General features: G+C 37.9%; 5 protein-coding genes across 5 annotated transcripts; 4 read left to right on the top strand and 1 right to left on the bottom strand.

Annotated features, from left to right (window-relative positions):
- Positions 1–1,479: 1,479 nt before the first annotated feature.
- Positions 1,480–5,120, top strand: LOC120002287 (pentatricopeptide repeat-containing protein At4g28010). Its single transcript, XM_038850982.1, has 2 exons — positions 1,480–3,713; positions 4,442–5,120. Exon 1 carries the CDS (start codon positions 1,482–1,484, stop codon positions 3,645–3,647), a length of 2,166 nt encoding a protein of 721 aa, XP_038706910.1. The 5' UTR covers positions 1,480–1,481; the 3' UTR covers positions 3,648–3,713; positions 4,442–5,120.
- A 192-nt stretch (positions 5,121–5,312) lies between these two features.
- On the top strand, positions 5,313–11,139 carry LOC120002290 (protein CLT1, chloroplastic-like). The gene is made up of 10 exons (XM_038850986.1): positions 5,313–5,916; positions 6,932–7,077; positions 7,745–7,782; positions 8,147–8,262; positions 8,535–8,634; positions 8,742–8,777; positions 9,206–9,256; positions 9,361–9,484; positions 10,024–10,149; positions 10,652–11,139. The coding sequence occupies exons 1-10, from the start codon at positions 5,462–5,464 to the stop codon at positions 10,822–10,824; spliced, it is 1,365 nt and encodes a 454-aa protein (XP_038706914.1). The 5' UTR covers positions 5,313–5,461; the 3' UTR covers positions 10,825–11,139.
- Positions 11,140–11,265: 126 nt separating this feature from the next.
- On the top strand, positions 11,266–14,264 carry LOC120002291 (rhodanese-like/PpiC domain-containing protein 12, chloroplastic). Its single transcript, XM_038850987.1, has 8 exons — positions 11,266–11,661; positions 11,822–11,938; positions 12,140–12,231; positions 12,350–12,450; positions 12,569–12,679; positions 12,920–13,028; positions 13,480–13,530; positions 13,832–14,264. The coding sequence occupies exons 1-8, from the start codon at positions 11,436–11,438 to the stop codon at positions 13,910–13,912; spliced, it is 888 nt and encodes a 295-aa protein (XP_038706915.1). The 5' UTR covers positions 11,266–11,435; the 3' UTR covers positions 13,913–14,264.
- Positions 14,265–14,640: 376 nt separating this feature from the next.
- On the top strand, positions 14,641–17,703 carry LOC120002288 (calcium-dependent protein kinase 34-like). Its single transcript, XM_038850983.1, has 8 exons — positions 14,641–15,713; positions 15,933–16,076; positions 16,191–16,343; positions 16,471–16,586; positions 16,713–16,880; positions 16,977–17,104; positions 17,207–17,306; positions 17,400–17,703. Exons 1-8 carry the CDS (start codon positions 15,014–15,016, stop codon positions 17,490–17,492), a joined length of 1,602 nt encoding a protein of 533 aa, XP_038706911.1. The 5' UTR covers positions 14,641–15,013; the 3' UTR covers positions 17,493–17,703.
- Positions 17,704–18,758: 1,055 nt separating this feature from the next.
- On the bottom strand, positions 18,759–20,783 carry LOC120002289 (flavonoid 3',5'-hydroxylase 1-like). Its single transcript, XM_038850984.1, has 2 exons — positions 19,821–20,783; positions 18,759–19,581 (listed from the first exon to the last, which is right to left on the bottom strand). Exons 1-2 carry the CDS (start codon positions 20,721–20,723, stop codon positions 18,949–18,951), a joined length of 1,536 nt encoding a protein of 511 aa, XP_038706912.1. The 5' UTR covers positions 20,724–20,783; the 3' UTR covers positions 18,759–18,948.
- Positions 20,784–27,385: the final 6,602 nt, after the last annotated feature.

Here is a 27,385-nt window from a genome sequence, read left to right as displayed (position 1 = left end):
TGCAAGTCTTGCAGAGCACACTAAGAATTGGAAATCCTTATTTCCTTGTCCTAAAAAAGGCAAGGGACTCCTTAAAAAAAAAAAAAACAGAAACGGCACAGGACTAAATGCCAGGTCACGCGCCAAACTACCAGTGATTGGAGCGTGACGCGGGAGAGTGGGGGTCTGCAAGTGTAGTGCTGTTTTTTGTTTTTGTCTCCCCGTTACTAAGGGGGGTAAATTCGTACTTTTGACGCCTTGTCATTACGGTGGCCCAATCCTCAAATTGGGCCAGGATAAGGTGGGCTCGACCCAAAAAGCAGAGCCTAACTGCACAATTTTAGTTTCTTTTTTATTTATTTTCAAATTCAAATAATTCTTCTTACCTTCTACATAGGATTTAGGGGCACTGGGGTTTATCATTTAAACAGTAAAACATATATTAAAAAATCTATATAAATTAAGGGATTTGAGTTTACCATATAAATGAAGGGATTTGAATTTTGAGACAACTTCAGGCCCTTATTTTCCTCCTTGGTTTTACTTTTTGGGGTTTTGGATAATCGTAATTCTAACATTCCACTAGTTTTATCTTCACATGCTTAGGTACATGTCATTAGAATTTTGCTATTTATAATGGGCAAAACTACTATTGTTTGCAATTATGTAAATTGTACGGGAATTAGTGTTTAAAGTGGCGGATGGATGAGTAACACATAATAACATGTCCTTAAAAGATGAACAAGAATTAGAAACGACAGCTAATACTTTGTAAGCTGAGGAGGCAGAGGTAAGACAAATCCCAATTCACCTCAAGATGACACATGAGATTACACCCAATAAAATGCACGCGAAATAGGTTCATATATTATTTTAACTTTCCATATAAAGTTCTAGAGCTGTCAACTTCAGCATCTATGCAATTAGATGCGAGCTAGCTACTGTGGAAACTTAACACATTTGCCAATGCAATTCACCTGGCTAAAAGTGTGGTCGTGGAGCATATAATGAAAGAGAAGAATGACGTTGCTAATTTGCTCACAAAGAGGAAGGGGTAAGACGCTTACATGATTATGTTCTTTGTCTCACATTGTTTAGTTTGGACAAAACATATGGATCTATAGGATCCCTCTTATCTCTAATAAAGTGTATTAACAAATAATATTAGAAATGAGTTTGGGCCTCTTTCCACCTTTCAATCTTTCATGTCTGTTGTTGATTTCCCCACGTGTTGGGCCTAAATGTGTGTATCTATCCTCCCTCACATATGGGCTTTAATGTCCATTGTTGGGGGTAGCTTTAGTCACATCCCGATGTTTTCTAAAAACATCCCGTCAACTGATTTTTACAAAGGATGATCAACTTAGATTGGGGTGTATTTAGAAAAAATGAGTGGGACTAAAGTTACCCTTGTTGGGCCTTCAATTGTGTCCGGCCCATACATAAGAATGTTAAATCGCGACGTTCAATCCCGAGCGAGACACAATCAGAAGTTCAGAACTATGATGGCGAAGTCGTTCTTCAGCTCTCCTAATCTTCGTGTCCCCTTCAAATTCAAGCTATTCTCTTCGTTTCCATATCCTACTTCGCGCGCTGAAATGGAGACCCAATTGGGAACTATATGTGAGAAGCAGAAACCCCAGTTCGCCGAGGTGGTTTGTCTGTTTCACGGTGCGGTGGACTCGAGAGTCTTCCCTTCTGGTTCAGATTGCAATTATGTCTTTGGAGATCTGGTAAAGTCGAAAAACTATACGTTGGCCATTTCAGTTTATAATAGGATGACCCGGAGTGGTGTTTCGCCTAGTTTCCTATCTCTGAGTGGTTTAATTGTTTGTTTTATGCACAACCATAAACCAGAATTTGCATTTGGGGTTCTGGGATTGATACTGATGCGTGGTTTTACTGTTAGTGTTTATATTATGAATGTTATGTTGAAGGGTTTGTTTAATAACAAGGATTTTGACAAGGCTATGGATTTGTTTAGTATGTTGAAGAGGGAGTGTGTAGTTCCAGATATTGTTAGTTATAATACTGTGATAAATGGACTTTGCAAGGCAAGACAATTTCAAAAAGCTGTAGCTATTTTGGTGGAGATGGAAGCTGCCAATTGTGGTCCCAATTTGGTTACATACACTACTTTGATGGATGGTCTTTGCAAGGATGGCAAAGTAGACGAGGCCTTTGGTTTGTTGGAGGTGATGAAGAGGAAGGGTTTGGGCGCGGATGTTGTTGCATATAGTACACTTATAAGTGGTTATTGTAATACAGGGAACTTAAGCAAAGCGAAAGGACTATTTGAGGAGATGTTGGTAAAAGGAATTTCTCCCACAGTAATTACTTATAGCTGTCTATTGAATGGTCTTTTTAAGATGGGGCAGTTGCAAGAAGCCGCTGAAATGTTAGATAGTATGACAGAATGCGGAATACAACCCGATGTTGTTACTTATACAGGTTTAATTAGTGAGATATGCAAAGATGGGAAGGCCACTAAAGCAGTGGATTTACTGAATTTTATGGTGGAGAAGGGTGAAGAGCCTAGTACTGTAACGTATAATGTTCTCATTAATGGACTATGCAAGGAAGGGCTCGTTGGGAAAGCTTTTAAAGTTTTGGAAATGATGATGGAGAAGGGGAAGATGCCTGATGTGGTTACTTACAATACGGTACTGGTAGGACTCTGTAATAACGAGAAGCTTGATGAGGCCGTAAAGCTTTTCAATTTTGTGCTGAAAGAGGATAAATCTGTTGAGCCTGATGTGACAACTTTTAACATTTTAATTCAGGGACTATGCAAGGAAGGTCGTCTGGATAAGGCTCTAAAGATTTATCATTTGATGATTAAGAAGGGGAAATGTCATAATTTGGTAACTTATAATATCTTAATCGCAGAATACCTAAAGGCAGGAGAAGTTGACAAGGCCATGAAACTATGGAGAGGTGCCCTTGAATCAGGACTTGCTCCAAACTCAATTACGTATGGTGTCATGATTGATGGATTCTGCAAAATCCAAATGATGAATGTTGCAAAAGGACTTTTTAGTAAGAGGAGATCTGCTGGGTTTAGCCCTACCTTGTCTGACTTCAATACATTGATGGCATCATTGTGTAAGGAGAGCAGCTTGGAACAAGCTAGGATGTTATTTCAAGAAATGAAAAATGTGAAATGTAAACCAAATGCAATCTCTTTCAATATAATGATTGATGGGACTCTTAAAGCAGGGGACATTCAATCCGCCAAAGACTTGGTCGAGGACATGGTTAGAATGGGCTTAGCTCCTGATGCTTTTACATATTCTACGCTAATAAACAGGTTCTCCAAACTAGGACATATGGATGAGGCAAAAGGTGCATTTCAGAAATTGATTGCTTGTGGCTTTACGCCTACTGTCCATGTCTATGACTCGTTGCTAAAAGGTTTTAGTAGGAAAGGCGAGACAAAACAAGTTGTTAACTTGCTCAGCCAAGTGGCGGACAATGGAATCATTCTTGATTCAGAAATTACTTCTACCATCTTGACATGTCTCTGTGATAGTTCACTAGATCTTGATGTAACGGAGCATTTACCAGATTTTTCCAAAAATTTATCAGAAGGGACAAATATCACATGCAATGAGCTGTTAACGAAACTAAAAGATCATCAATTGGAGTCCCAATTACATGCTGGTTGATAATTTTTCATGTGACGGAAGTGGCAGATGCAGCATCTTGTCTTGTCCCTCAATGCGCTTTCTCAGGTAACTGTTAAATTGTCTTTAGTTCTAGAATTTCTTAGATGACAGCTTGTTTCAATTACTGAGGTCTTGTATAGTTTTCATTTTTTTTATTGAAAACAGTTCTGGGAGAAATTTTGCACTTTTTTTTTTTTTTTCTTTCAGTCGTACAAGAGGTCATTCTTAAAACTTTAGAGTTTCTACACTTTCTGGCCCTTCTTACTAAAGGAAATTATTGATATAACACTTCCTGTCATTCCTTTTGATGGTTTGAAGCTAAAATATATGGTTTGATTCGTATTAATATTTCCTTAGAAAATGATGCAACATATCGGTGTACTCTTAGACTCTTGGTTGCAACAGTTGCATCCTGATGCAATAATTTATGTTGTCTGCTACTGCTTATTGCTTGAATAGGATCTCACAACAAGTTGACATAGTTGATCCAATGGGTCTGCAAATCTACTTATTAGATGAAGATATTTCTGTGTAACTTTTTGTCTTCTTTTCTTTGTTCCAATTATGATATGGATCTTCATGAATTTGTTGACGAAAGGTGAAGTTTGCTTGGCTCTCTTTCTACATGTGGTGCTAATAAATAATGTGGTTTTTGCCTATGAACTCATAAGCTCTTCCCTGACGATGTAACTTATCAGTTCCTCGCTTTCTTTGTTCGTCTTTGCTGGAGTAATTGCTGTATTTTCGCCCACTGGACTGCTTCGAGGTAGCTGACTTTTACTTCTATTCTCCAGCTTTATGAAGTGGGTGCGTAAAGAGAGATGATACAGGCCGGACATGTACTTTTACAGAGACATGCAAAACAAAACGTGTTTGGCAAGATTTGAAGAGAGGAAACTTTGTTTGACCAGCATACATTTGGAGACATCATCAGAACCTTCTTTAGATAGTGAAATACCCTGATCAGAAGCGATCGCCATATATGATGAAATGGGAATTCACCTGATCTCTCTATTTCTTTGCCTTTCCAAGTGATTCTGAATTAAGGGAGAAGGTGAAGGATGACTTCTTGGAACTTTTTCCTCTCATGATTGTCTATGACCCGCCTGAGCACTTATTTGAAGATCAAAAACGGAGAAGGGACAGCGACGGTAATTAGATGGTCGACATGAAACAATGCTCTTTTGCGGTAACTAGAGGGCCGAAAGGAATTAGAGGTTTTCATGGCTCGGAGCTTCTTTATACATCTACCCCTGATGTCTTGAGAGATTAGTCAATGGTGTTTTGAATCTTAGAAGGTCAGTGCTCAAAGCATGCATAACGCACAATGCCAGGGTCAGCCCAGGGTTGTCACACATATTTGGACTCAAGCCAGTTCGAATGCCCAGGCCGAGCCCGAAATTGTTCGAGTCTAGGTCAAGGGTCATATTCTGGGCCCGAGCTAATTCTCTACCCAAGCCTGATATTATTCCATTTGTGTTTTGACTTCAAAGTTCAAACGGGGCTGCAAAGAGCAAACAGACCTGTCTTTTTCCAATTAAAAAAGGGTGCTAAATTGCATTACGTCTTCCAACATCACAATTTATCCAATTTTGTTCTCCATATTTATTTCCTTCTTCGAAGAGGCCACTTGGTGACAGCTATACATACATGTATAGCGCAGTCCTGGCCCTCTCTCTCTGGATGACAGAACAGATCACTACCGTCTGTTGCTGTTGTATCTCTGAAGACCCCCCTTCTCTCTCTCTCAGAGTATCTGAATTGACGAAATTTTGATTGAATTTCGTTCTTATTCAACGGTAAATACTGTTACTATGATGTCGTGCTGCCGCCGGTTAACCGCCGGGGGTCCAACGCAATACGGCTTGGCTCAACTCCCTCAGGTACAGAGGACGGACGAGATTTCATGGCTCGCACTCAATCGTAATATCAAAAATCGACGCCCAGGGATCGTCTTGAGATCTCCTAGACTGTGCACAGTGGAGGCGGTGAGGCACGGTGGAGCATGGGAGGGATCGGAAGGCCGAGGCGATGACGGCAAAGGGAAGTTTGGGCCTCCATGTCGGTACTCGGTGGGGGATCGTGCGGTGGGAGACCAGAGAGACGATCCGGAGGAAGTGACGAATGTAAAGATTGATCGGAAGGTCGAGGTGGCGGTTGCAGCCGCGGCGACGGTAGTATTTGGAGTAGCAAATCGTGTGCTGTATAAGCTTGCCTTGGTCCCTCTGAAGCATTACCCTTTCTTCCTCGCTCAGCTCGCTACTTTCGGGTACTCAATTTTCCCTCGTCTCTGTTTTCAGTTCATTGACTGTGAAACGGTAAAAGCGTGCCTGGATTTTGAAATTACACTTATGGCCTCTATTTTTTTTAATTTTAATTATATGATATCTATTTTAGATAAATTCGGTCAAATATTATAGTAATTAGTAATTGCTTTATTTAACTTTTTTCCTTAGAAAAAGAAATATACATATGTATCTGTTCATTCTCTGCTCCTAGAGCCAAAAAAAGAAATTCAGTTACGTGTAGTTTTGGGGTCTGTAACTGTCCAAATTCCCCGGACTAACAAATTATTATTTTTAATCAAATATTAGGTCTGAATGGAATTCTTCCATTGGGCCAATTTAAGAGGTAAATTGAAAGTTGCACTAAACGACAGAGTTGTTGGATGCTATAGTTTTAATGAATAATCATGAGGTGGTTAGGTGAAATGTATTGAGTAATGAACAATAATGTTTCAAGTTGCAAGTTTTAATACTTAAATTCATTGGTGGACCCAAATTGAGTGAAACCTTTTAAGCAAGAGGCAGAGTTCGGTCACGGTTTTGCTTCGCCACTTAAAATCAGTGCGTCCAATTATGACTTTGGTGGGCCAAGGTGGAAGGCACGTGTTTTCTTTTATGTTTTTGATGGGTGGTCTAAGAACCAGAATCAGAAGATATTTCTTCCTCAATTATATAGGCATTCTTTGGATTCTTCTTTTAATAGAACAACTCGTTTTGATTGGTCGAGCAAGGAAGCTCTTTTGTATCGACATAAATTATATAAATTTAGTTAATTAAACTCCTTAATTAAGTGCATGGAAATTGGTGATTATATATATCAATTAGTAAGTTCACAGGTTTGAGTTAAATTTGACTGGAACTTTTCATTTTCATGCACAATAAACATTAAACAGGGATTCTGGTTGTTTATTATTCTAAAAGCTGTTCTGCACATTCTGGAGGATGATTATAGGACTTTTTTTTTTCTCTCTTGTCTTTTCAATGCTGCTGTACTTGCAGATACATAATTGTGTACTTCTCAATTTTGCATCTGAGACACCAGGCTGGTATTGTGACTGATGAGATGCTGTCTATGCCTAAAACGCCATTTCTTGCTGTTGGCTTATTGGAGGCTCTTGGAGCTGCTTCTGGGATGGCAGCTGGAGGTACATAACTCTGTTCTCATTATTTATGCTTCAACTATAGTCCATGGAGACAGTTGCACAGTCTAATGATGACCAGTTGAGTTGACCACCCTGCATCCTTTCTTTTGCTGTAATAAAACAACGTATAAGGAGGTGTGCATGCATTATGGACAAGCACATTTAGCGCAGGACATTTTTTAAAAATACTATTTGTTGTTGTTCTGTCTAATTCATCTCGTACTTAATATAGAAATCATCCTTCCAACCTCGGAAATGGAAATCATTTGAAAACAACTACTCATTCAAGTTTCAATTGGACTTAACTCTTACTTCTAGTCGGGGTTAATCACTTAATCCTTTTTCATGCATTAACTCATCCACAATGCTTATCTGGAAATTTCAAGTTAAATGCATGCTTCACTATGCTTAGAAATCTTAATCTTGGATTTTCATTTTTCAAGACTTATTGTAGCCTCTATATACTTGGATGGTATAAATGTATTTACTATTACACAATGTATTTACTATTACACGAAGTTTTTACTTCTTTAATAAACTGCCTGATTTTCACCTGTCTTGCATGTTCACCAGTTTCTTTTTCATTGTTCTTATGGTCAATGAAAAATATAAATGTATTTAATATTAAAGTTCTCACACGTTCTGTTTGTTGTCCTCTCTCTTGGATCAGCGGTTCTTTCTGGTGCATCTATACCTATTTTGTCCCAGGTAAGAAATATGCAGTGTTTAGTTGCTCGTCACCTAGCATAGTATTGTTTAATATTTGTTTACTCTTCTGTTAACATTTTTAATTGTACCGAATGCAATCATCTGAAGTTAATGAATTAAATGCCATGATTATAAGATCTGAAGTTTTTGATTGGATATAGATGGTATGGCTTGAAAGTGATATGTTCTCTACTCATGTTTAATGGAGACTGAAACCGTCCTATTTTAGATCTTTGTCAAATTTGATTATTAGAATATGCATACATCTCATGGAGACTTGAACCATCTAGCTGCCATTCTTTTTGGAAAGGTTAATATCAAAAACATATTGATTTACTTTATCTCCTCAACCTTTTTTTTGCAGAGCTTTCTTGTGTGGCAAATCATTCTGTCAATTATCTTTCTACGCAGGAGATATAAAATCAATCAATTACTTGGATGCTTTCTTGTGGCCATCGGTGTAGTTGTAACTGTAGCAAGGTAAATTTTATTCCCTTGGTATCCACCTGTTACATTTGACAGTTTTTTTTTCTCCCTCTTTAAAGGCTCATGTAGTTTAAGAGCCGTAGGAGTAAATGTTAGAGTAGGGGTTAAATATTAAACGATTCACCCTTCGAGACTCCTGTTTCAAGATTACAAACAATCATAGATCTCCCAGTAACTGTTTCAAGCAGTCGTATATTTGGTCTAATCGTGTCTACAATTTTTTTTGCTATAAAATCATAAGATTTCATTGCCTTCTCATGCTACAGTGGTTCTGGCGCCGGTCATTCATTAAAGGAAGCTGGTATATTTTGGAGTCTTCTGATGATAGTTTCTTTTATGTTCCAAGCTGCTGATACAGTCCTAAAGGTTGCCTTTCTGTATAATAGCTTCCCTTTTCCAGATCTATTGTTAATGTTAGTCTTTTTTATCGTTGCTTTTCTGTCTCTGTTCTTTTGACATCTCTGTTTTTGTAGGAAACTATATTCATGAATGCTGGTCATCGATTAAAGGTACATGTTAAGCGTTGTCATTCCTATATATTATTATATTGATGATGCCAACTACGATGAAGTTATTTTATACTTATTTGATTCGCAAGCATCTTTGTCCTTCACATTGGTTGTGATTTGTCACAACCATGGGATCACATGTCAGGGAGAAAGACTGGACATATTAAAATGGTACTTCGCAACTGTGGGAAAATTTTGTAAAATGTTCATCATCTTTCACATTTATGTCATTTATGTTAAATTTCTCTTTTGAACAAATAAAATGGAATGCCGGAGATGGTACAGTTGCATTTCATATAAGCTTGGTGGTGTACTTGAACTAGATCTACATTTACTTGTATATTCACATACTCATGTGCACATAAATGTACATATTATGTCTACAAGCTAGCAATGTTACTTAGATTGTTCTATTCCACTGATTGCAGGGGGGTTCGATAGATTTATTTGTGGTGAATTCCTACGGATCTGCTTTCCAAGTAGGTGGCCTGCCTCATAGTCATAGATATAGTTCACCAATCGAAGTTGTTACCTTCAACTTGAATGTTAAAGAATAAACTGTTAATACCTATGTTTATTTCAGGCGCTGTTTGTATGCCTCTTCTTACCTTTTATGTCAAAGTTATGGGGTATTCCATTTAGTCAATTGCCAACCTATCTTAAAGATGGCGCAGCGTGCTTTCTGAACATTGGTACCTTAACAAGTGGTAAGCTATGCTACAGAAAGACTTCATTACCTTTGATATTTCTCTGGCTTATCTTTTTCCAAGTCCATAGATAGTACAGCTGAAGTGATGCCATAAAAGTTATATTGAGTAAATTTAAAAAATTAATATAAACTTATTCCTTACAAACACTTACGTACAAACACAAGGCATAGATTACAGCTAATCAAGTATGAAAAGAAGTATCTCTTGGTATTGGATAAATTCTCTGGAAAACACACATGACATATATGTACACAAACACACATTGGCACAACTCTGTTACGCCTATCCCACATCGGTTAGATGTGGGTGTGGAGTGCAGTAGATAAGGGTGGCAGTGCCACTCCTTATCAGCCAAGGTTTTCAGTAAGGTAGGGCCACGGGCCCGGGCCTGAGTGGGCCTTGGTTACAGCCGGCCCACACGGTGGGTAGTCGGTTGGGCCTTGGTTGGTGAGTGAAGTCTGTTCCTTATCAAACTCTCATATCCTGGCCTTTTTAATTGAGTGGTTGAATTAATTTCTTTACATTCATCTTCGCAGGATGTAATGGTGCACCAATGCTACCTTTGTTGTTTGTTATTGTCAACATGGGTTTTAACATTTCCTTGCTGCATCTCCTCAAGATCTCTTCTGCTGTAGTTTCTTCCCTTGCATCCACCATTTCAGGTATGTTGTTTGCATGTTCAAACTAATTTCAATATTTAGGTCAATGAGCACACTGATTACTGCCCTGAAGCTGCACAATGGATGGGAAGCAAATACAGGACCCAAATCTTACCACTTCATACGTGCTCTGCAATACTATAAATTTGATGGGTCTATTTTTCTTTGGCGAACAAGTTTTGTCCATAAATGTGTAGAGTGCATAATAAAATCTTGCAATATCTACTTTCAACTTTCAGACACTTCAGTTAGTTAGTTGATAGCTAACCGGTTTTTGCAAACTTGGTGAATTTTTAAACCTGAGCCTTTATGGTGTTTGAAACGCATGTCTCGGGTCCAAATACGTCTCGGTTGTTCTGCAGCTAGAAGAAAACGTAATGTTTGCTACATAGAAATCCATAAAATGCCAGTGTTATACGATCATATTTGTTCAACACTTCTTTTGCTGGTTTGTGCTTAGCTCAGTAAATGATGGATTGGTGGTGTGTTGATTTTTGCATGGCAGTGCCAATATCAGTGTACGCGTTCACGCTGCCTCTACCATATCTTGGAGTTGCATCCTCTCTTCCTTCAGGTTTTATTAGGGGAGCTATCATCCTTGTTTTGGGTTTGCTCATATATACCTGGACACCTAATGGAGGTCCTCCAACCAATGTTTCCCCAGCATCACCAAGCTAAGAATATCATCATTCATCAGCATTGCCGTTTTCAAGTGCATTCGATGATGAAGCCGACTATTCTTTTATGCAATTATGCAAGGAGTCATAAAGAAGAATGTTTTGTAATAGTGATTGTATGTGCAGCATCTTGTTGAGTTGTTGTAACTGTGAACTGTATTTCTAGTGTCCAAGCAGGGAGGCATAATTTTCTGCCATTGAAGGCTCAGGTCATAATGTTCAGTGACCTGTGCAGAAGAAGCAAAATGCACCTGAATTGGTTCCTCAGAAAGAATAAACGGTGCAAGAAATAAAATTCGGGGTGCTTTGATAGCTAGAATTGTTGTTGACGATGAAAGCTTTTGAATTTCTGATGATAAGGATTTATCATTAATTGCTAGAATACTAGAAATCCTATTAAATTTGACTACCAAGTACCAAGTGAAAAAAATAATAATTTATTTCTAACCCAAAAATTGAAGAGGGTCCCATGGAAGAAAGTCAAAAAGAGGGAGGAAAACCCCAAACCTAATCCTTCTCGGATTGGGTGAATCAACTATCGAAGTCGTGGAAGCAGAGAGAAAAAGAAGCTGTTGAGAGAAGAAGTGAATTCCAAGGAGGAAGAAATTGAGAATGTTAAGAGCTTCACCAGCAGCATTCACTACTCTCAGACAATCTCTACTTCCTACTCTTTCGCTTTCTTCTTCGTCTTCTTTCCTTCACAAATTCTCCACTTTTGCGTCTTTTTCTTCCTTTCCCCCCAATTCCCTCGAACCCAATTCGCTTCGTCTTTCTTCTCTCTGCTTCAGGCGGCCCCCGTTTTTGATGGATCCTCCATGCCCTAGAGGAACGGCAAGAGGTGAGTGTATGATATCATAATACCGTTTCATTGCTGAGTAGAGTGTGTTCAAGTATGTTTTGCATTTTTTTTTCTTCTGATTTCGGTTTTAATTGAAGGAAATTCCGTCATGATTGAGTATATAATTGAATTCTGAGTGAAAACTTCTGTTTGCTTTCAGCTTCCTTTAGTGCTGAGGGTTGCTCAAAAGGCGAGAGGGAAGTACTGGTGCAGCACTTGCTTGTTAAAGAAGATGGCCTTAATCTTTTGTTGGATATTCAACAGCGTGTTGAAAAAGGTTGGTTCCTGTATGTGCATTTAATAACTATTAACCAAGTACTTTAACTGTTTAGCTATTCATTTAATTTGTTGTGACCTTTTCTTGCTAATGGAGAACGTTTGTGATTTGTTAGTTAGTGATCCTTGTCTCCTAAATTGTTTCTTTTTGAGATTTTCTGTATCTAATGCTATGAGATTGGTCTTTGTTTCTTTGATGAAGGAGAGGATTTGAGTGACCTTGCAGCGGAGTACTCGATATGTCCGTCCAAAGAAGAAGGGGGAATGCTAGGATGGGTCGGAAAGGGGCAAATGGTACATTACTTAAGATGAAAGTTGTCGAAATTTCTTTCTTCTTTTAAGATTGGGTAGAATGTTAAAGCATCTTGATGACTATGTTTTTAATTGTGTGGTTGGTCATGAAATTTCACAGGTACCAGAATTTGAGGAGGCTGCATTTGATGCTCCTCTGAATAAAGTCGTGAAATGTAAAACTAAATTTGGGTGGCACTTGTTGCAAGTTTTGTCTGAGAGATATATTGGACGCTCTGTCTTATTGAATATCATTCTTGATAAGCATTTCCAACTTCCAAGGCCAGCTCTCACTTTGGGTGTGTTTGTATCCTTCTTAATCTGCATTTCATGTTACCAGGGAAGAATCAATGCTTCAAGACATCCCACCTGCTGAACTTCATGTTAAAACCCAAGACCCCAATTTTGTTGAAGAGGCCCAATTGATTGATGTTCGAGAACCTGAAGAAGTGTCTGCTTCATAATTCTAGCTACTTTTGCCTCCGTAATTTCTATTCTTTCTTCAAAGACATTTCAGTGATTAATTGCAGCTCATGTCACGATTGGGTATGATGGTGGAAAGGAAAATATGCAGGCTAGGCATTCTTTAAAAATATTATTTGCATTTTTCTGAGCTGTTAAGTCTGACCTTTTCAATGTTCACATCTGCTCGTTTTCCTTGGTATAAATGTGTGTTTTATTTGCATCACAGGGCCCAAGCATCTTTGCCAGGTTTTCAAGTGCTTCCTCTCAGCCAGTGCGGAGGCTGGGGGCCAGTAATAATGACCAAGTTTGATCCTCTGAAGGATACTTATGTTATGGTGTGTACAATTTTTCTTAATTAAAAGGGATTTTTTTATTAATGAAGAGAAACACTATCTTTTCTAATGAAAATGAATATCGTACGTAGGATAGTTGATGTGTCTAATCTTCTTCTCCCTGTGTGATGACTTCAATCTTTAGATTCTTTTGTTGTCCTTTCTTCTGTTATATTCTTTGTCAGCTTGAGAATTTAGATTATACAATTTTTCAGAGATGGTTCTCTTGTTTTCGATTAAAACATCAGATTGATATCATGCGATGGTTTGGCTATTGACCACCTCTCAGTTGTTGCCTGTTCATTTATGTTGAATGACAACCTATGGTATTTATATCTTGAAAGTGCCCTTCAGATGTTGCTCAGTCCTTGCATTCTCTGTTATGCACACACCAATTTTATTACATTTATTGACTAATTTAGGTTTAGTACTAAAACACATTTTCTATGCGCAGTGTCACCACGGCTTGAGGTCCTTACAGGTTGCCAAGTGGCTGCAGACTCAGGTAAAACCCTTTCTGCTGCTAGTACAAAAGAATCACCTTATTAGAGGATGGAAGGATACGGTCAGGAATTGAACATTTTCATTTTAATTCAAAAAGAAATACGTCATGAAACCATTAAATGAAGAAGAAAATTTGCATCTGAACATGCAAGAACATACCAGGAAAAATTCATGATGAATTTAGTCAAGTGCTGTGCACCTCTAGTACCTGATATAATCAATCTTGATTCTGATTTTTTCCGCTTTTCTCCCTTATAACAGTTACAGAACCCTAGTTGATTAAATTAGTTCTGCTTGTTCAGGGTTTCAGGAAAGTTTTTAATGTTGCCGGAGGAATACATGCATATGCTACCAAGGTTGATCAATCAATCCCAACTTACTGAAAAGAGAATCTCGTTATCTATCATTGAAGTCAGATCCCTAGTCTTCTGTCTTGAAACAAGATAAGTTATGTGCCTTGCCAGGGGAGTTTTTGGTGTGATGCATGTCCCCAGATGTAGTCTTTTTGTGGGGCTTCCTCAGATTTGGTCAGTCTTTTGGTAGTTAAATTCATGAGGAAGAAAGTTGAGCAATGTTAATCCGGGTGTCATGGATGGTTAGTGAAGTTTTATTTAGCAATAGCACACTTTATTGCTAACATGAAAGCAGATTTAGTCATAACAATAAGGTATAATATTTTCTTCAATGACTTTGTCAACTTAAAGGTAGCATAAAAGGAAAAGAAATTATGTTTGATGTTCTGAGGGTTCTACGTATAGAGGAGCCCCCTTTACCATTATGTACAAATGGATTGTTTTAGCAGATCAAACCAATATTGTTCAATTTTTATTTTCTTTTTAATCGAGAACGATACCGTCCAAGTTTGTCCTTTGAGCATTTGATATGGGTCTAAACTTTGGCCATCAAGCCCTCGCACACGGAAATTTCTCACATGATGATAGAGTAAGTTGTGCCAAAGTTGTCAAGGGTATTGTCTGTTCTTAATGAGAATCGAAGTCAGTACTTCTCGAGTCTATACGATTTGACCCTAGAGAAAATTTTCAATTAGACTATCACTCCGTGGTTCCGATGTGTCCAAACCCCTTATAACATATATTCATATTTCTAGTTATGGGGAATTTTTTTCCAAAAAAAAAAAACTTTTCTATCGCAACTAATTTAGCAGTTAGTCCTTCAAAGAGCCAACTAACATAGAGAGAGAGCCGCGAAATCCTCTGAACCTTTGTCTTGAAATGGTATGCCCTCACAGCTCATGAGAATGACTCTTTCAACTCAATTCAGACACGCTTTAATCCTACAATCCCTCACAATCAATCCTCCCCAAATTTCAAACACCCAAATCCACTTTGTTTCCTATTCTTTTCCACCATTTTTCCTCCAATGTCATTCTCTCTTTATTCAACACCCCCCAATTCACTCAAAACTCTCCCTCCTCCTCCTCCTCAATTCCTCCATTTCCCCTCTCCCTCCTCCCTTGTGCAATAATGGGCAATTGTTGCTCTCAAGGCAACACTGCCACCGATGAAGATAAGGAAGATAAAGGAGAACCTGCACCAGTGAATCCTCCTCATCAAGGCAACAATGCTGCCACCACCCCTGATTCTTCCACTGCGAAACCTGCCCCGCCTTCTCCTTCGCCTGGTACATCCTCCAAGCCTGCCAAGACCGCCCCTATCGGACATGTCTTAGGCCGGCCAATGGAGGATGTGAAATCAATATATTCAATTGGGAAGGAATTGGGTAGAGGACAATTTGGGGTAACCCATTTGTGTACTAATAAGAGTACTGGTGAGCAACTTGCTTGCAAGACGATCGCGAAGAGGAAGCTTGCGAATAAGGAGGATATTGAGGATGTTAGGAGGGAGGTTCAGATAATGCACCATTTGACAGGACAGCCTAATATAGTGGAACTTAAAGGTGCTTATGAGGATAAGCATTCTGTTCATTTGGTGATGGAGTTGTGTGCAGGAGGAGAGCTTTTTGATAGGATTATTGCTAAAGGCCATTACACGGAACGCGCTGCAGCCTCGCTGCTGAGGACCATTGTCCAGATTATTCATACCTGTCATTCCATGGGAGTCATTCACAGAGATCTCAAGCCTGAGAATTTCCTCTTGTTGAGTAAAGATGAGAATTCACCTCTCAAGGCCACTGACTTTGGTCTCTCTGTGTTCTACAAGCCAGGTTGGTTTCTTATTCTCCTATTTTCATCGAACTATGAAAATCATTGTTCTGATATGGCTACATGGAACTAAGTGTACAATCTCATCCTCATCCGGGGAGGGTTTGTTTCGGTAATCCGTACTGTTCTATTTTGTTACCAATTGAAAATAGAATTTGATTCATAAAACTGCATTTTTTCCATGCACATGTAATAACAATAGCTTCATTGTCCTGCAACAGGAGACGTATTCAAAGATATCGTTGGTAGCGCATACTACATTGCACCTGAAGTTCTGAAGAGGAAATATGGACCAGAAGCTGATATATGGAGTATTGGGGTCATGCTTTATATCCTTCTGTCTGGAGTTCCTCCATTTTGGGCTGGTAAGTCATTTCCTTCTCCTTTCTTTTCCATGAGATTGTTGTATAGAATATAGATAGAATTAGGGATGAGTGAATGATATTTGGAAACTAAGAAGATGAAATTGAGTTTAACAGAATCGGAGCATGGGATATTCAATGCTATTCTACGAGGACATGTTGATTTTACTGGTGATCCATGGCCCTCGATTTCTCCTCAAGCAAAGGATCTTGTAAAGAAGATGCTGAATTCAGACCCCAAGATGAGGTTAACAGCTCAACAAGTTCTCAGTAAGTATGCTAAATCTTTCGGTTTGCAGAAATCTATCAGCATAGTACGACTATCAAACCTCGGACAGATTAGACAAAATCATTACCCAAATTTGTTAATCATGAAGTTTTCTTGTTCATTCACCAGCTCATCCATGGATTAAGGAGGACGGGGAAGCACCGGATACTCCTCTTGACAATGCTGTATTGTCTAGGCTCAAACAGTTCAAAGCAATGAATCAGTTCAAGAAAGTTGCTCTTCGGGTACTCGTCTTTAACACAAATACTTCTTTGTTAGATTATTGTATAAAGCAAGAGTTCACAAAATCAACCCATAAATATTGTTCCTGATGTATAAATCAAGAGTTTGACATATAATGTTCATATTAGGTCATCGCTGGCTGCCTGTCCGAGGAAGAGATCATGGGATTGAAGGAGATGTTCAAGGGCATTGACACAGACAACAGTGGAACTATCACACTAGAAGAGCTCAAACACGGACTTGCTAAGCAGGGCACAAAACTCTCTGAACTCGAAGTGAAGCAATTAATGGAAGCTGTAAGTTTCTTCTTTACCTTAAAATCAAAGATGATCAATTAATAATTCCCAATTTTTATTAATCAGACATCATTTGTTGGTTTCTTCTTTTTATAGGCTGATGCAGATGGCAATGGTACAATAGACTACGACGAGTTCATCACTGCTACAATGCATATGAACAGAATGGACAGAGAAGAACATCTTTACACTGCCTTCCAACACTTCGATAAAGACAACAGCGGGTACACATTAATCTTCTTTAGCAGAATTCTGCATATATAGATACATTAGTATTCAAGTTACTGACAGGCCATATATATATATATATATATGCTAATATGCAGATACATTACAACTGAAGAACTTGAGCAAGCACTCCGTGAATATGGTATGCATGATGGGAGAGACATCAAGGAAATCCTTTCAGAAGTCGACAACGATAATGTAACCATCGAAACAGAATCAACGACTTCAATCTTCTGCTAACTTAATTGCGCGTAAATCAGATGAAATAATAACTGCTTCAATTGTTTGCAGGATGGGCGGATCAACTATGATGAATTTGTGGCAATGATGAGGAAAGGAACCCAAGAAGCAAATCCAAAGAAGCGGCGCGATGTGTTTGTTTGATTAAACTGGTTTGAGTACATTGTGGGGGGAAAACACTAACAAAAAAAGATCATCCATGATGTAATATGATCATGTACATTAATATTTGTTAGAAAAGTGGAGTAACAGGGAGGGGAAACATATGGATTAACAAGAATTGAAGTTTATATACATTGTAATCCAAGGAGTACTCATGTGTTTTTACTGATGCTTAGGAATTCAAATGGGTGTTTGTGTTTCTTAATCTATGTATTTATAGTTTTATACTTGTCTACCTCTATATCTATGTCTAGAGGTAGTAGAGCTCTTACTAGGAAACCCACACTATCACACTGAAAATATGTGAGGATCCCATTTGGTTTATAAGGATGAGCCCACCCCTTACTACCAACAAGACCTTCTCATTGGGTTGAAATACCATTAGGTGAGACGGTGAAATACCATTAGGTGAGACGGTTCAAGAAAAAACAAAGTTGTATGGGTAAGATGTAATAACGACATGACAGCCAAATATATCAAAAAGATCAAAACTCAACCGCTTATGTTGGTGAACATTTTGTCTTGATTAGAGTGCATGGAGTAGATTGCATGCATGGTGACCAACACAAGTGGTTGGTGGTGGTTTTGGTCTGAAGAAAATCTGTCTTTTTTCCTAATTATAATTGATCTTCCTCGCTAATAATTGGATCAGAGAGAATGTTCAACTTCATGCATTGGGGGGGGTACTGGGTAGTTGTGTCCTGTGGCCCACTATCAGAAAATAAGTCCCGCCAGATTCACCAAAAACAAGAGAACGTATTTAACATCACTAATAGTAGAAACTAATATATGACAAAAACAAAGTAAAAAATAAATAATCTGTCACACTTGTTTTTTTTTTTTTTCCATGATTGATAAATGATAAGAAAATGAATAGTATGTACTGAACTTTGTAGGTTTAGGTAATCACAAATATGGACCACTTTTTTTATTATTGTTCTCCTATGTATCTGTTCATTATGTATATTGCATTACAATTAACACACATGCTACTCTTTTATTTTTTTTTGTTAACCAAGAACGACATCACCATATTTGTCTTTTTGACAGTCAAGTTGGGCCTAAATTTAGGCTGAATAGACCGCGCGCACAATCTGTCCATAGATAAGTTGTGTCGAGACCCAGCATAAAACTTAACCAGAATAGATTCCACAAGGATCTAACCACAGAAACCCACACCCCACCTAAGCAACAACGTATTGCTAAAGAAGATTTATTTCCCAGAATCAAAGCAATTACAGAGACAAATAACTCAAAAGACAATAAAACTGGGATTTTTATTGTGAAGAAAGAAGGTGGAGGAATAGTTGGCTACAATATATCGATAAAGATTAAAGTAGCAACCCACAAACAAGACGTAAAAACATCAACAACATCCATTGAAACAACACAGACTTGGAACAGCAAATCTTGGTAGAAATCACACAACTTCATGACTTTAGGAGGCATAGGCAGTAAGAGCAAGTCTTGGTGAGACCATAACAGAGAGTGGCACTGCCTTTTGCAATGCAAGCCCAAATGCCTCATCCATGTTAAGCTGATCAACCCCATTAGGCAGTTTCCAGTCAAAAGAGTGCACTAATGTCCCCAAAATATACTCAACCAACACAATCCCCATTCTAGTCCCAGCACAGATTCTTCTTCCAGCACCAAACGGAATCAACTCAAAATCGTTCCCACGAGGATCGATTTTGGCATTTTTGCCACTCATGAATCTCTCTGGATTGAACTCCAAAGGGTTGTCCCACACATCAGGGTCCCTGCCTATTGCCCAAATGTTGACACTAAGTCTAGTGTTCTTGGGTATGTAGTACCCATTAACCTCACAAGCTTCAACTGCAATCCTAGGCAGGTTTAATGGTGTTGATGGGTGTTTACGAAATGTTTCTTTGCATATTGCTTGCAAGTACTGAAGTTTTGGGATGTCAGATTCCTGGAGTCTCCGGTCACGACCGATAACTCGATCCATCTCTTCATGTGCCTTCTTTAGGATGCTAGGGTTCTTCATCATCTCCGCTAATGACCATTCTATTATGCTTGATGAGGTATCAGTACCTGCAGTGAAAAGATTCTAAAAACACCCAAAAACAGAATAATCAGTCAAAATTATGAATCTAAACACTAAAACACAAGAAGAAAATGTTTTCCCACCAACCCATTAATTCTTTATCCAAGTCCTTATCACATTGTCACAAGAAGTAGACATTTACACTACTTTTTTTGAATTTATTATCATAAAACAGCACAAATCAATCAATGAATGCTAAAGAAATGACAATAAATATATAAGTTAAGATAGAGAATTTATACCAGAAGCAGTGCCTTAATATTGGTAATACTAAGCCTTTCTCCTTCAGAATTTTCCATATTCGCCATTACAACATCAAGAAAATCTGGTTTCCCTTTACGTTCATGGGTTGTAGCCATATGTTCCTCCATCATTTTTGTCAACAACACATCAAATTTCTTGTGCAATTTCTTCATTCCCTTCTCGATCCCTTGTAGATCCATCCACGCTATTGACGGTATGAAATCGCCGATATTGAAAAACCCGGCGCTCGTCATCAGCTCCACCACCATGTCCTTGAACTCATTGGACTCCGTGCCTTTCGTCACGAAAACTCGCCGGCTCAGTATCACTTGCCCGATCATGTTAGCCATGGCGTATGTTAACATTTCAGGCACAACGACGGCTTCTCCTCTTCGACTGGACTCGCACATGGCCCGTATCATATGGCCCAACTCAAAGTTCCGGACTTGGGCCCAATCGTCCAGGGCCTTACCGCCCAACATGTGTAGGTTACTCAACTTGCGCAAAAGCTTCCATCTCGGCCCATAATCCGCAAAGACCATGTCTTGGGCGTTATAGGCCAAGTGGGTGGCGCCGGCGTTCGGGGGCCGGTTCGAGAAGTTGAGGTCCAGAGTCTTAAGGAAAGCTCGGGCGGAGTCCGGGGTTGAGGCGACAACCATATTACAAGTACCCATTTTGAGGTACATTACTGGACCATATTTTTTGGCCATTTGGGCTAGTGCGACATGGGGCATGGAGCCTAGGAGAGGAAGAGCACCGATTACGGGCCAACCTTTCGGGCCCGGCGGAAGCGGCCGCGGAGATTTCTGGAGGAGTGATCGGATGATGAGGCGGGTGAAGTAGAAGACGGCAACCGCCACGACCAGCTCACGGAGGAGGAATTTGTCTAGCAATGGTGCCATGATGAGGGCGATAAATGTTTCTTTTTCCTTTTGGGGTTTAGTGTAGTTAGTGGTGCTTATGTGGGAATGAAATGGATGTATATATATAGAAGAATAAGAATATATTGATAGAGTAATAATGTAGTAGTTAGGTCAATGAGCACGTGCGTAGCTTCCCATCTAGCCATTGATCACTTACTGGTCTTTGTAGGTCACACGTAATAATAAAATTTACAGTCCTATATATATGTATACACACACACACAGAGCAGTAAAATATGTGTATATATAGAGAATAAACGTTAACTAAATGGGCATTTACTTTACTTCAGTTTAATTGGCATAGAGTAGAGTAGAGTTGAGTTGAGACGACTTTTATAAGCGTTTTTTGATGTGTTGTCCTTCAACGATTTGTTTCTCAAGAAAGGAAAAAACATATGTTACTAATAAAAGGCTAAATAAAACAAAGATATGAGGAACATCGGCAAGTGTTATTAAATATATATATGCCATGTTTGTTGTAAGTGTGTGAATGGTGGGTGATAACTGGCAAGCAAGGATGGCAAAAAAAAGAAAAAAAAAAGTTTCAGATCGGACAAGATCACCTGTTTACGTAATATAATCCAAATTGATTTTCGAATGTACTTAATTGACGAAGCCCATATTGGTTTAAATTCAAACAGTAACCTAATTCGAGTTAGGGTTCGAACAAGTAAACCGAATAAGATTATTGTGTTTTGATCCGGACTCAGTTTTAAGTGGAACAAAAAAAATTGTATTTGAACCAAGACTTTAGACATATGATTTATGTCCAAACTTGGTTTAATATAGGTCAAACAAATTCGGTCATCCAAATCGGACTGAGTTTTGTCACCCCATTTAATAAGGTAATGTAGAGAAATTAGGTTAACACAAAAGTACCGTTATAATTAATTAGTTAATTACTCCGTAATTACAATGATTGATGGTAAAACACTATCATTTGGTCACATAATTATGTTCTGTACGTTCGTGAAGCATAAAGTCGGGTCTCGTGATACGTGGCATACATCGCATGTGCACCATCACATCCACCCGCTCCGTTTTTAAAACACACACACACACACATATATATATATTTTTTATTTTTTATTTTTATTTATTTTTTTTTGTCTTTTTCGAGAGATTCAATAATGTGGCGTGTTCAACTACGACGAAATTGGAAGGCCACTCCATCCGCCAGTCTTCACGAAGTTGCTTTAATTAAATGATTAATATGGCAGACAGTAAACAATTGGACTATAAACAACGCAAAGATGATATGAATCTAGGCTTTATAGATTATGATGATGATAATTATAATAATGTTTTCTAGGTCCTCCACTAGGTGTGTTGAATTATCTTTTATGTTTTTATGTCATTTTCTGTTTTGTTTATGTGATAATTTAAAAAATGAATAGAAGAAAAAGGTTGACCCAATACCATTTGAGGTATTATCTCATCATTTTTTGTTTTGTTTATGTGATAATTTGAAAAATATATAGAAAATAAATGTTGACCAACAATATTTACGGGGCATTTGATTGATATTTTGAGGAGGGAATGAGGAGAATCGAGGGTGAGAATCACTCATTCCCTTATTTGGTTGAGTTTGAGAGGGTGAAATCCCAAACTCATCCCACCCTCATTCCCTCTTTATTTTAGTGAGTTTGGTTAATATCTACAAGTGAGAATGAGTTTGATACTCAAAAGATTATTATACCCATTGTTAAGAAATAATCACAACCATTAAATTAATCTATTCTTATTTTTATGTACAAAAAATTGGGTAGTATGAAAATTGTACAATTAAAATTCTAACACTCAATTTTTTGTACAATTTTCACCTCAAACTCACACTCATCTCATTCTCCCTTGTAGAGATTAAAAAATCTTACCAATTCAATGAGTTTGGCTAATCTCCATAAGGAGGGAATTTCCATAATGAGGGTGAGATGAGTTTGGGATTCCATCCTCCCACACTCAACAAAACGAGGGAATGAGTGATTCTCACCCTCGACTCGTCTCATTCCCCCTTCAAAATGTCAACCAAATGTCATGTTAACGTTAACAGTTTCAACCATTAAATGCTCCTTCTACTTTTCTCCAATGTTTTCAACTAATGGTTTCGTGTGACAAAAAGTACTGCTTTATTTCTTCTATTTTGAATTTGGCACACCACTTTAACATAACATTATTTCCACCTCATTATTTATTGAGGACACCTCACCCTAAATAAACCCTGATTAAAAATATAACAATTATGAATTCACTCTATTTTATGTTTTTTTAAAAAAACACAATCTACACCCCTTAAACCCTTATTCCTCTTTCTCCCTCATCATCTTGGTGCAAAGCCTCTCATCATCTTGGTACAATCCCCATAGCTTCATCATTTTTCTGCACCTTGCCTCCAAAGTTCTCATAGATGACGGCGAGGATGTCGATGGATCTCTGTCTAAGGTTTGTAGTAGGTCACTATCAAAAAGATAGGTGAAGAGGAAGATGGAAGGATTTGAGACTAAAAGTAGTAGGGTCAATAGATTGTTGAGAGAGTACGTTTTTCACCACGTTAGTGGGGTGTCATTAGTAAAATGTGGTGTAAATAAGGTTCATCAAGATGATACTCTCTAATTCTCTATACAGATATTCATGGGTCTTGGTGGGCTATTCCGTGATTAAAGAAACCTATGGGCTCAGTTAGGTTTGTTTTATTAAAAAGTGTTTGGGCCTATGCTAGAGCCCAAGCTCGAATTCTGCTAAAAGAGTAGCTCAATGTAGAGGATGATAGGAATAGTACGCTAAACACCATTATTTTATGTAATATTCAAACTCGATTTATTTATTTGAATAAAATATATTTAGCATTCAAAATGAGAAAAGACATATTGACATTAGTGTCTTTTATTCTATATGGTATATGAATTGTTGTGTAGAGTCTAAGCTTACACATAGAAGATCAATTCATAAGTTCCTGTCGAATATAAGTAAGCGATCACAGCTAAGACGGAATTGGACAAACCGTCGGCTTGGCTGTGGTATAGTATTTCAGTATACCTATCTTGGTTAAGGAGAGCGGCGAAGCTTGAACTTACTATACCAGTACACTTGGAGTGTATTGATCAGGACTACGTGTGAGTCAATTTTCCCATTCTGACTATATGAAAAATTATACCCTCACACAAACGTTATAGAATTGTTCATATTCTTAATTTATTAAAGATTATTAGTACATGTGCATTTAATGTATGGGACTTTGATTTACTAAAGGGTGAGGTCTTTTTGTACAGGCCAACAAACACCAAGTGAGTTGGGTCACCGCATTAATTGTACGATGGAAAATAATCTGTTAATAAAATTCACGTTCAATTATGGATTGATGATACCCTCTTGAGAATGCTTATAGGATTTGAGATTGTGTCAAAACCCTGCAGGTGGATTTTAATTAATCCGACACATTCAAATAAGTTAAGCGGTGAGATCAAATAAATATTTAAAGATGTCAATTAAATATTATATGTCAGTGGCATATTTAATTGACGGGTATCTGTAACTTAACGTGAGGAATTTATGAACAAGTATAACGAAAGGCTCAGATTTAATTTGAGATAAAACGGGGAGTGCAATTATAATATTTTAGTGGAATATATTATAATTTATGAATTATAATTATGTTCATGGGTTTGGGCAAACTCATGTTTTATTTTTCTTAGTTGGTCCCCACTGTAGCCCAGAAGGCCAATACTAGAAGATACAGGAAAACCAAAACGGACCGGAATTAGGAGAGGGAGAGGCTTAGGGGCCGGCCCACCGAGGGAGAAAACCCTAGGTGTGGCCAAACCCTATAAATACACACATAGTGTGTGTTTTGTTAACACAAGTTTTGAGACACCAGTTGGCCTCTCTACTCTCTAATCGTTTCCACTAGTTTTGGTTTGTGTTCTTCAGGTTCTTGGAGAAAAGAGACCACTCTCTCAATCCAAGTTTGGGAATTGGTGCATACGGTGGAAGATCCGCAGGTTTGAGCTTAGTATCAAACTCGCTGACTCCATCATTTGTTCCTAATTATTAGAGATCAAATCAGAGAGATCCCAAGGTATATAACCTACTTGCAATTAATTGATATATGATTTATGCTATGGTGATTAGTATTTGATAAGAAAATTTTGAAACTGCTATCATTTATGTCTATGAGGTTCTTATACTCTTCCGCTGCGTTGCACGTTTCCAACAGAGGAAGCTCCAGGGTGAAGACACACTCAAAGGCCATAACCACAAGGACCTAAGTCAGCTAACTAGCTAACGACCCAGACCCAATTAAATATGTTAGTAGAGGAACAAAAACCGTGGAATGAGGATTCTGATATTCAGAAATCCCATAAACCTACACGTTTTGCATATGAATTGGGCCACAGTTCAAGCCCATTTCAATGTAGAACAATAGAGGAAACCTCGATAAAAGGAGCAAAAATATGCAGCTAAACACTCTTCAACTAGGACTTAGACCAATAATCCAGAGAAGTCAAAACACATAACGTAAATGTTTTCCCAGCGTACCTGCCAAAAGATTTATGCCTATGGACTTGGACCAATAATAGCATGTATTCCAATAAAGGAAAACATCAAGATTGATTGCCCTAAATTCAAGCAAATCGCACAACACACAAAAAGACAGTACGTAGTTGATCTTCCTACACTCATACTATCCCCAAACCAAATAATAGACTAAAGTTGATCTTCCTACACTCATACCATCTCCCAAGACCAAATAAACGACAGTACTTGATCCTACTTTACGCTATTTGCACAGCTCCTTCCTATAAACTGGATATTCGAATATAACATGCACCATTATGACATTATCTTCCTAAACTAACAGTAATGGGGGCCTCAAAAGTAAAAAATAAAGTAAAAAATAGTAATGTTTTATACACATCTCTACTAATCTTTGGTGGAGACGCCGTACTTCTTCTGCAACTTGGAAATCTCCTCCTCCTTCTTGGCATCGAATGTCTTGCTCATCTTGGCCTGCTGGTAGAAGAGGTGATCAACCGCTGCTTGGCATCGTAGATGTCCTTGTAGACGACGAAGACATTCTAGACGAGGTTGGTGAGGGACATCGATTTGAAGAGGTTATAGGCCCAGATGTTGAAACTATACAAAAATATGATAGTAAGTATCTTGTAGGTTCATCATACTGATGTGGTTACATCCTCGTGCAACTGACTTTACTATGCATCCATTCCAGTTGACGCATGACAATTTGTGTGTTTATTTTTACTGTGTCCCTGATGATGGTTTGTTTATGTTGGATCAAAGGATGACTATTTTATGTATTTTGCTGGATATGGATTGTTGAGTTAAATTTTTGATAGGTTGGTTTAAAATTTTCTCGATCGTTTTTTTTTTCTTTCTAAGTTTTGTTCATTCATGCCACTTCAATTGACGTGAATGATATCAAAATCATGTTTCACGGAGACAAAAATTGCATTAGTCACTCTATTCTCAATTGAGTGAATTAAGGCACAATGGATCACGTCATATGTGATGACGTGAGTGTATGAAAATTGTAAGGAACATGTCATTCGTGATTGTATGAAAATTGTAAAGAACACGTCATTCTGAATGGCGTGTAGTGTTATATTGAGAAATAATTTTATTTCAATGCCATATTGGGACATATTATGTGTGACAATGTTATAATGGAAAAAAAACTCATTTCCAAGGTATGAGAAATATTGGTAAATGTTATTATTAAATATGCTATCTTTAGTTATAAGTGTGCGAGTGTTTTTGTGTTCGTAATATCGGAATATAATAAATTTTTTAAAAAAAATCATGATCATAAATTCTATCCCTAAATCATAAAAATTAAAATCTAAATCTTAAATACTTAATTCTTAACTCTTATATATCATTTTAAAACAAACAAAATCATGATTTAATAGGGTTTGTGGGAGAAAATTGTAAATAAAAATTGGAATCCCTCCCAACTTCAATAATGTGGCGTGATTACCTACAACGAAATTGAAATGACTCTAGCTACCAGTCTTCACCAAGTTAGTTTTTTTTTTTTTTTTTAATAAGCCTTCACCAAGCTAGTTTAATTAAATAATTAAGACAGCGACAATAAATATTAGGATAATAATTTGATAATCAAAAACAATGAGAAAGATGATATGAATCTAGCTTTATAGATGATGATGATGATATAATAATGTTTTTCTAGTTCCTCCACTTGGTAGGTTAAATAATATTTTATGTCATTTCCAGTCTGTTCAATCATATTCTCTCTCTCTCTCCATGTTGAAAATTATTGTCTTGTTGTTATGAGAAGACATCCATGCATTTCAGATGGATTTGGGTGTTTTACGTCTTAATCAGTAATCTCTGTTTGTCGCGAATATCAACTGGCTGATGAGAATGTTGTTGATAATTAATGTACTTTCTTTTACATATCCTCCCCCAAGTTCGAACCAAGACCTCACGGGTCTTGGTGGGCTATTCCATGATTAAAGAATCCTATGGGTTCAGTTAGGTTTGTTTTATTAAAGAGTGCTTGGGCCTGTGTTAGAGCCCAAGCTCGAATTCAGCTAAAAGAAAAGAGTAGAGTAGCTCAAATCGGAAGCCTATTTGGAAGCTCCAGGGTGAAGAGTGAAGAGTGA

Source organism: Tripterygium wilfordii, chromosome 7 (assembly GCF_013401445.1).
Source record: "Tripterygium wilfordii isolate XIE 37 chromosome 7, ASM1340144v1, whole genome shotgun sequence".
Taxonomy (NCBI): Eukaryota; Viridiplantae; Streptophyta; class Magnoliopsida; order Celastrales; family Celastraceae; genus Tripterygium; species Tripterygium wilfordii.
The sequence above is the reverse complement of the archived record's forward strand: the minus strand, read 5'-3'. Positions and strand labels throughout refer to the sequence as shown.